The sequence below is a fragment of the Lethenteron reissneri genome, chromosome 34 (assembly GCF_015708825.2).
Source record: "Lethenteron reissneri isolate LAM-NWPU_2019-01 chromosome 34, ASM1570882v1, whole genome shotgun sequence".
NCBI classification, from domain to species: domain Eukaryota; kingdom Metazoa; phylum Chordata; class Hyperoartia; order Petromyzontiformes; family Petromyzontidae; genus Lethenteron; species Lethenteron reissneri.
In genome coordinates, this window is record NC_083812.1 from 12,209,360 (window position 1) to 12,219,146 (window position 9,787).

Here is a 9,787-nt window from a genome sequence, read left to right on the forward strand (position 1 = left end):
GTGTCTAACACGCCCCCCTCAGCAAGGACACGCCCCCTCAGTGAGGCCACGCCCCCTCCATGAGGCCACGCCCCCTCCGTGAGGCCACGCCCCCTCAGTGTGTGAATCTGGCTGACACGAGCCAGTGCCTCCCCAGCCATTGACCTCACTGCACCTCACTGCTCTGAAGCCGTCGTAGCTTAAAAGCGATGGATATAGGAACTTATCGCCCACCGATTACCGTGCATGGGAGTCATCATTGCAGTAGTGTGACCTAAAGTGTTATCTTACATCCAAGCTCGGCATTCCCATACCTGTCAACCCATTATCGGTATCTACCTTATTACAGACCAATTCAGACCTGATTGGTCACCCCGTGCCCTCATAAATCTCAACGTTCATCCTACAAAGTCCCATCACATGGGAGAAAGACAAAACATGTACTCAATTTCATTGTACAAGAATACGGGTAAACCGTATGGGTTGACAAGTATGTAATTACATGTGGCTAAACCTTGGGTTAACATTGCCATAGTTTTTTGTTTAAAGGTGGCTTCTGAATTTGACATCTCATCTTTTTAAACATACTATATTAGAACAAAAAAATGTGCTCGCTGGCTGGCTGGATGGAGGGATGGTTGCGTACAAAGGATGTGCGGCCTGCTAATTTTGACATTGATATATTTTTTATATTGCACCCTCCTCCACGCGAAAGCATCTTAAAGTGCTTTAACAAATCTCAATACGGTTGAAAGGACGCTCCCAGCGGAAGGTGACGTTGGACCTGGTCTGGAAGCAAGCATTAGTCTGCCAGTATGGGGCGACGGTGTGCCATGTGTTATACCAATTAAGTAATATTGGGGAAGTATTTAGAATTTGACAGATTTGGACAATGCCGGCACACAAAGGCATACTCATTTCTACTTACGTCAGGGAATCTTTAAACTCCACTGAAACAAAAGGGGTGTATTTACGATGCCACACCATAATAACTCAGGCGGCCTACCGGAATCAAATCGCGTGCCGCTGCAAAAAGCAGCGAACGCACTCCTTTTGGGCCATATCACTGCTCCTGTATCAAAACCTGTTTACAACTTACATTCAAATTAGGGCTTAAAACCCATTGTGATGTCACATCAACACAAAAACATTACTCTTTTTCAGGTGTTTTTCAAGTTTCAAACAAACACAGTATATGCAAAAGTATCATTTTATTCAGTAGCAATAAGTTACAATCAAATCTGTGGGCTCACGTGATGTGTATACCAATGTACAGATAATGTACATATCAGCTAAATCTTGCCAACACTCAACACCCAACACCTATGAATGCAAAATCTCTCTTGAGGATATAATGAAACATGGGTAGCAGGCTGCTGAATAAATACCATAATTATCATGCTTGACATGTCCGCCGACTGTAAACAATACCGAAAAAGTTGTTTCAAAGATATTATTCACCACAGCTGTTCCATTTCAATCCACATTTTGAGCAGAATATAAACCCATCCATTGCGAACATGCCAATTTGCAAATATTAATATAAATCTAAATAAAAATGTAAACATAAATTGGGTATAAGGTGGGCTTGTAACATTTGTATTTAGCATTAAGCCTAATTTCTTTAAAGCCATTTGACAGCTTAATCATAAATGCGCTCACCACTAACCTAACTGGCATGCAATGAGCCCTATCATGAAAGCACCACGAAGTCAAAGGCATGAAGTTTCACAGCCGGAGGTCTATGCTACAGGAGGTCAAGAAATAAAACATTATAAAATGGCACTTTTAATTTAGCAGTAAAGTCTTCACACCAGGTCCAAGTTTTAATTACAGGAAGTACAAACAGGTACATGGCGACAGATCCACGTGTGTACTTCAGCATGTTGGAGGTTGCCCGTTATGAGACATCTCTTAATCTTTCAAGCAAATAGTTTTCTTATGAGCAGTGTGCATCAGAAATCCATTCGTTACCTTTATTAATACTGAACAATGCCCTCTGACATTAAAGACCCAATCGGTAATCTGCATGACAAGCAAATACTTCTCACAGTAAATCCCATCAGTTTATTAAATGCGATAATAATGGACAGATTTGTTTTATTGGTTATTTAATTCTAGCCTCATATTACTCTCAAGGTAAAGTATGCTGCTAGGCACACAATTGACATTTAAGTATTTTTTTTTTACCACAGCATTTTCAATTGTCATTTTATCTGCAACTGGCTCAATAATCAGCTGCTTACTGGACAATGGAAGACGCAGAGGGAGCACCAGGACAGCTTTACGTGTACATCATCTCAGCCATGCTGGACATCTTCTTCGGAAGGTAAAGGTACAACTCCAGGTATCCCGAGAGGTCCTCGATCGTCGTGTCGTCCACGACTCGGGCTTGTTCTGAGCACGAGCTTGGAGGCAAGGGCACTGGTGAAGTGGAACAACTGTGGCTGGAGCGTGAGCGCTTCTTTGGGGAGGAAGCACTGCTGTCTTCAGGCTTGCTTTCTGTTGAGGAAATTGCCTCTCGCAGCCCAGTAAAGGAATACACCTCTGACCCATCGCCTTCTGCACTCGTTAAAGCGCCCAATGTTGAGTCTACAGAAAGCCGGTGGAAATCTGGAAGGCTTTGTAGCGCCGGCGCTTCAAACACTTTTCCATCAATGGTGCTCACGTATTTTGAATTGGCATCAATGAACTTACTAGCAGTCAAACAGGATTCATCTGCCACAACATTTGGGACTGTCACGTCAGGTTTCACTGCAACGTAGTCTGCGGTCGCAGTCTCGAGCTTAGCATTTTCATTTGCAAGACCGACATCACGATGCTCCCCGACATGCGGATAAGGTTCCAGCCGGCCATTTCTCACAAAAAATGTTTTTGCTTTTGGTGCTGCAGCACTAAAGTAGGTGAACTTCGGTGGGTGAAGGATGGGCGACTTGGATCTTCGACGTCGAGGGCGAGCTCTGTTGGATCTACACGGTCTCCTGGCAAACACATTGGTGTTACTCATTGTTAGCATCACAATTCATTCATCACTTCTCCTTGCACAATATATTTTACTCTCCACAGCTGCCCATGCAGTTTGTGCGTGCACGTGCAACTGCCACATAAAACAGTGAGCATGTAGGCTGCATGGTTGCCCTGCTCTGAGACACACTGCATTGCACATTATATGACCTAGTTTAATCCTAAAGCACAAATGGATTGAGTGCTCACCGTACCTGCCACTTATCTCCATCAGGAAGATGAGGTGAACACATTCATGTGGTCACTAAAACCACGACTAGATTCTCCCACAGGGTTTTAAACTTTGGTTCAGCTGGGAGCTTTCCCCATATTCTTCTCAATCTTCAAGTCCATCCGTATTATTAAATTAACGTATACATTATTAATGTCCATAACTCAGGTCATGTACCACAAAGTATAATTAACTATATATTTTCATAGGCGGGGGTTGGCAACCTGCAGCTCCGGAACCGCATGCGGCTCCTTAAGGACTGCTGCGTGACATTAGTCACATGCATTGCGGCTCTTAAAATATTGCGTTTTTTTACTGAATTCGAAAAAAAATACTCTTCTTGTTCTTTTGGTTGCCGACCCATCCTAAGGCATAGCATTGCTTGAAGGTTGCTTATTGCTCATGGAAAAATGTAATGGATATTGACGGCTTCAATGAATGGGGCCACATCAATCGGGCTGAAGTGCAGCGCAGAGGCTCGTTCATTACCTCCTTCATACATCATCATTCAAGTTCTCCGACTTCCTTACCTCTGCCTGTTTTCAAGAGCAGTCGGTGAAAGTGGCGGAGCTATACTTTGAATGCTGCAGTCTTGTCCACTTCCGTTAGTTTTTTTTTCCCTGCGATATAGTTTAAAAACACAGAAAAAAGGACAATCCTCATCAACTGCTTCAATTCTCATCAACTGTTTCAATACTCATCAACCGATTAGCACGGTTGGCTACGTATGATGCGAAAGAAGTTCAACATAGGTATCAGTTGGTAATACGCAACACATGAATGTCACGCAGCACATAATGCATCCGTGAACCACATGACACATTCCGTAAGGCAAAGCACGGGAGGTCGCTGGGCTTACTGTTCAGCATCGACGCGCAGCCGCTTGAACGCAGCCTGCAGCCCGTCCTCACCCACCCGCTCCTCCGCTCCCACCATCGTTAAACCGGGGTCACGTTCCCCGTGGCAAACGACACACGAGCATTCGTCCAGCACTGTGTCCTTCTCAGAGTCTCTCATGAGGCTGGTAACACCCCGAGTAGAGTATCCTGTGGGTGAAAGTGGATGAAAAACATGCAAAAACGAGCTGTTAATATTTGTGTTAACAGAGAAAAGCCACATGATAAATGTACAAAAACAGCAACTTGGGAAAACAATCGACTTCTTAAATGCGATGTCTGGAGTGGGAAAAGCCAATACATGTATGCGTACTACAACTATATAACACCAATACATAACCATACAATACATTATCGATTATATAGGTTCACAAAACAAAAAACTAATGTGCACCAAAATCTGCTCACACTCATACACACCAATACATAAACAGTACGTACTTGTGCATGCCAACACAAACACACTTGGACACGAATCTGCATACACATTCATACGAATACACAAACATGAATTCACGATTGGGCGGTGAAAAGGTCTAATGGTAGCAACGTTCTTGCAGTGATCCACGGTTGGATTCCAGCGGCTGCCCGAGTTGTTCAGTGCGGATCCATCACCCGTTGTTAATACACGTGCCACCTCCTCAATTTTAATGCAATGTACACATCAATCATTCCCCCTGCTACGCAAACTTGGCAGGACTGTCTTGAAAAAAAGTCCCACAATATTCCGGGGTAAATTTAAAAAAGTGGGAAATTCTCTTGTGTCAATGCCTCTACTTTGGGAGGTGATGTGTCATTGTCTAATCTCGAATGGTGCTGTTAGTATCTACGCTGGAAGGGTGTTGAGTCACTGTTTACACTAGAAGGGAGCTGTGTCACTGTGTCTACTCTAGAGGGGAGCTGTGTCACTGTGTCTACTCTAGAGGGGAGCTGTGTCACTGTGTCTACTCTAGAAGGGAGCTGTGTCACTGTGTCTACTCTAGAAGGGAGCTGTGTCACTGTGTCTACTCTAGAGGGGAGCTGTGTCACTGTGTCTACTCTAGAAGGGAGCTGTGTCTACTCTAGAGGAGAGCTGTGTCACTGTGTCTACTCTAGAGGGGAGCTGTGTCACTGTGTCTACTCTAGAGGGGAGCTGTGTCACTGTGTCTACTCTAGAAGGGAGCTGTGTCACTGTCTACTCTAGAGGGGAGCTGTGTCACTGTGTCTACTCTAGAGGGGAGCTGTGGCACTGTGTCTACTCTAGAGGGGAGCTGTGTCACTGTGTCTACTCGAGAGGGGAGCTGTGTCACTGTGTCTACTCTAGAGGGGAGCTGTGTCACTGTGTCTACTCTAGAGGGGAGCTGTGTCTCTGTGTCTACTCTAGAGGGGAGCTGTGTCACTGTGTCTACTCCACAGGGGAGATGTGTCTCTGTGTCTACTCTAGAAGGGAGCTGTGTCTACTCTAGAAGGTAGCTGTGTCTACTCTAGAGGGGAGCTGTGTCACTGTGTCTACTCTAGAGGGGAGCTGTGTCACTGTGTCTACTCGAGAAGGGAGCTGTGTCACTGTGTCTACTCTAGAGGGGAGCTGTGTCACTGTGTCTACTCTAGAAGGGAGCTGTGTCACTGTGTCTACTCTAGAGGGGAGCTGTGTCACTGTGTCTACTCTAGAGGGGAGCTGTGTCTACTCTAGAGGGGAGCTGTGTCTCTGTGTCTACTCTAGAAGGGAGCTGTGTCACTGTGTCTACTCTAGAAGGGAGCTGTGTCACTGTGTCTACTCTAGAAGGGAGCTGTGTCACTGTGTCTACTCTAGAAGGGAGCTGTGTCACTGTCTACTCTAGAAGGGAGCTGTGTCACTGTGTCTACTCTAGAGGGGAGCTGTGTCACTGTGTCTACTCTAGAAGGCAGCTGTGTCACTGTGTCTACTCTAGAGGGGAGCTGTGTCTCTGTGTCTACTCTAGAGGGGAGCTGTGTCACTGTGTCTACTCTAGAGGGGAGCTGTGTCACTGTGTCTACTCTAGAGGGGAGCTGTGTCACTGTGTCTACTCTAGAGGGGAGCTGTGTCACTGCGTCTACTCTAGAGGGGAGCTGTGTCACTGCGTCTACTCTAGAGGGGAGCTGTGTCACTGTGTCTACTCTAGAGGGGAGCTGTGTCACTGTGTCTACTCTAGAGGGGAGCTGTGTCACTGTGTCTACTCTAGAAGGGAGCTGTGTCACTGTGTCTACTCTAGAAGGGAGCTGTGTCACTGTGCCTACTCTAGAGGGGAGCTGTGTCACTGTGTCTACTGTAGAAGGGAGCTGTGTCACTGTGTCTACTGTAGAGGAGAGCTGTGTCACTGTGTCTACTCTAGAGCTGTGTCACTGTCTACTCTAGAAGGGAGCTGTGTCACTGTGTCTACTCTAGAGGGGAGCTGTGTCACTGTGTCTACTCTAGAGGGGAGCTGTGTCACTGTGTCTACTCTAGAGGGGAGCTGTGTCACTGTATCTACTCTAGAGGGGAGCTGTGTCACTGTGTCTACTCTAGAGGGGAGCTGTGTCACTGTGTCTACTCTGGAGGGGAGCTGTGTCTCTGTGTCTACTCTAGAAGGGAGCTGTGTCTACTCTACAAGGGAGCTGTGTCACTGTGCCTACTCTAGAGGGGAGCTGTGTCACTGTGTCTACTCTAGAAGGGAGCTGTGTCACTGTCTACTCTAGAAGGGAGCTGTGTCACTGTGTCTACTGTAGAGGAGAGCTGTGTCACTGTGTCTACTCTAGAGCTGTGTCACTGTCTACTCTAGAAGGGAGCTGTGTCACTGTGTCTACTCTGGAGGGGAGCTGTGTCTCTGTGTCTACTCTAGAGGGGAGCTGTGTCACTGTGTCTACTCTAGAGGGGAGCTGTGTCACTGTGTCTACTCTGGAGGGGAGCTGTGTCACTGTGTCTACTCTAGAGGGGAGCTGTGTCACTGTGTCTACTCTAGAGGGGAGCTGTGTCACTGTGTCTACTCTGGAGGGGAGCTGTGTCACTGTGTCTACTCTAGAAGGGAGCTGTGTCACTGTGTCTACTCTAGAGCTGTGTCACTGTGTCTACTCTAGAGCTGTGTTACTCTGTCTACTCTAGAAGGGGCTGTGTCACTGTGTCTGTTCTCTGTGTGTGGATGTATCTCATTGACCCCGTCTCTCTCGCCCGTGCGCCAGGGGTTTTCCTCTCCGCAAACAACCCCCGATTTCCCCCTAACCAAGCCAAGCGTCCTTCGGGTGAGGAATGCGGGCTCACCTCCTCCTCCTCCTCCTCTGCTCTTCCCTCCGCTTCGTCTTCTCACGACTTCTGCTCTCTCCTCGTCTTTCTCCCCACCACCACCACCTCCTCCTCCTCACCACCACCTCCTCCTCCGCTCTATTCTCGTTGTTGTTCTCGGCCTTGTCGCTCGGGCCTCAGCGCGGTCACGTGACTCATTCTACGTTACGTCATGTGACGTTACGGTTGTCCGACGGGCTCACGTCGTCACGTGACCCGTTGCGCCGTGACGTCACGCCGAGCGGTCACATGGAACTTCCTCCCCGGGGTAAAAAAAAGCCGCCCTTCGTACGCACTTAGACCCCTTGGTAAGATGGTCGTCCCTATTTCTACACGGTCCACTCCCGCCCCCTGGTAAGATGGCCGCCTGACTAACACAGCTCTCCTAGGTAAGATGGCCGCCCTACATACACACGGTCCCCTTGGCCCCTGGTAAGATGGCCGCCCTACATACACCCCATCCTCTAGTAAGATGGCCGCCCTACATACACACGGTCCCCTTGGCCCCTGGTAAGATGGCCGCCCGACTCATACAGCCCCTCAGGTAAGATGGCCGCCCTACATATACACCGACCCCCCCCCCAGGTAAGATGGCCGCCCTGCAACGCACGGTTGCCATGACCGCGCCGGCATAGCCCAGCCACGGTTGACAATACGGGAATTGGCATCTTCAAGTTCATTTATTAGGTATAGCCCTGTGAGCCATTCAGCTCTTGAATCGGGTGCAACCGCAACAAACAAAAAAAACATGAACAAAAAACATCTTAAAGTGAATATGTGACTAAGTGCAAACAGAAAATCCAAGAAAAGACAGCAATAATATTGCAGAAAAAGCACCGTACACCAACGCTGTGTGCAAAAATCTCAGTGGGATGCAAGTCAAACAACAACAACCACAAGACAGCTTAGATTAAGGCCATCAGTCTAACTCTGTACTACAACAAACAAACATGGCTAAACCAATTATAACCACCTTCATCTGAACACCCACTTGGGTGTCAACTGAAATGTCCAAGTGGGCCCTGTGTGACTATTGCGGCCACTATTGCACCACTCTGGCAGAATGACGACTGCTCTCGCATAAAAATCCGCCCCTTTTATACAAAAAATGCAATTCAGCACCACAATATCCTATTCTGTCATTCCAACGGCTGGGGAATGGCTCACAGTGGGTTGGAACTCGGGGTGGTGTTGGGAGGTCGGCTTCTCGTGTTGTGGCGGATCATATCAAAGCCTTGGTGCGTGTGTAATGGCAATAGGGCCTGCATGCGGTGTGAGTGGACTCGTGGGCATGGGAGGTAATGACAGCAAGGCCGTTAGCCATGGAGTCAACTTTGGGGGGGGGGGGGGCAAATCTTCCAGGGGGTCTAGGGGTCACCCCCCAGAAAAGAAAAAAAATCTAAATTAGAAAACGAATTTCGTGCCATTTCCTACACATAGGATGGACTTTTTATTTATTTTTACAATAACGTCTAATAGTGTATTGAATTACATTGCTCTGTTTTTTTAATTTTTTACTTTTTCTTGTTTCATTGCATGCAATGGCAGAGATTAGGGATTAATAAAGTACAACCACAACTTTTTTTCACACTATTGTTATGTAGGCCAGGTTTAGTCACAAACCGTACCTCTCCAAAACAAAGGCTCACCCTCTTAAGCCTCACCTTACCATATGAATAAAAAGTGTGCCGTACTTGGCCCTTCCCCCCTCTCCAACCATTATATATACGGAGTGGTAGCTCTTGCAATCTCTCATTTACTTGATACAGCTGTCGTGGCTGTGACGGTTCCACCTGAAGACGGAAGCTTGTGTTGCTTCCGAAACGTCGTGATTTTTATTTTATTATACTTTTATTAATTTTAATGTTTTACCTACGTGACTTTACCGAAAAAACCTAATAATACAACCACAACCACAATCATATAAACAGAAATCTATTTTATAGCAATATATGGGGGGGGGGGGAATTTTGAGCATAATTGAATATTGGGGGGGGGGGGATGTGTCCCCCCCCAAATATATATTCTAATTACGGCCTTGAATGACAGGGGTATCAGCTGTGAGTGCGAAGGGACTGGTGGCTACGGGAATGATCGAGAAGGGGAGCGTGGTCAGGTGATGGAACAGGACGGTGGAGTCTGACGGTGGAGCGAGCGTCCAGAGTCAGCGAGAAGGTTCGGAAAGGGGGCCGTGGCCTTGGTTGGTATATAAGGGAGATGCGTGGGAGACTCGGGGCTGTTGCAGTGGGGGTCTCCGCCTGATGTCAAGTGAACGTGTCTTCAGTAAAGTGCCATCTCAAGAGAAGTGTGGCAAGTCGTCATTACACATGGAACGCTGACAGAGAGGGAGGGCACGGTGGCTCATTCTGTGCTAGATTTGAAGCTTTCGTGACTGCAAGGATTCATATTCTTAGGTTTTTCGGTAAA

The 9,787-nt window shown here is 47.2% G+C and overlaps 1 protein-coding gene across 1 annotated transcript; it reads right to left on the bottom strand.

The window, feature by feature from the left end:
* Window positions 1–1,183: 1,183 nt before the first annotated feature.
* On the bottom strand, window positions 1,184–7,471 carry OSER1 (oxidative stress responsive serine rich 1). Its single transcript, XM_061565298.1, has 4 exons — window positions 7,340–7,471; window positions 4,074–4,260; window positions 3,745–3,834; window positions 1,184–2,960 (listed from the first exon to the last, which is right to left on the bottom strand). The coding sequence occupies exons 2-4, from the start codon at window positions 4,229–4,231 to the stop codon at window positions 2,264–2,266; spliced, it is 945 nt and encodes a 314-aa protein (XP_061421282.1). The 5' UTR covers window positions 4,232–4,260; window positions 7,340–7,471; the 3' UTR covers window positions 1,184–2,263.
* Window positions 7,472–9,787: the final 2,316 nt, after the last annotated feature.

Excerpts from the sequence above, each read along its gene's own strand:
- OSER1 (XM_061565298.1), bottom strand. The coding sequence starts at position 4,231 with ATGAGAGACTCTGAGAAGGACACAGTGCTGGACGAATGCTCGTGTGTC. Across the intron at positions 3,835-4,073 it reads CTGCGCGTCGATGCTGAACA|GGAAAAAAAAACTAACGGAA; the intron begins GTAAGCCCAGCG and ends ACTATATCGCAG. Across the intron at positions 2,961-3,744 it reads GCTCTTGAAAACAGGCAGAG|GAGACCGTGTAGATCCAACA; the intron begins GTAAGGAAGTCG and ends TGTGTTTGCCAG.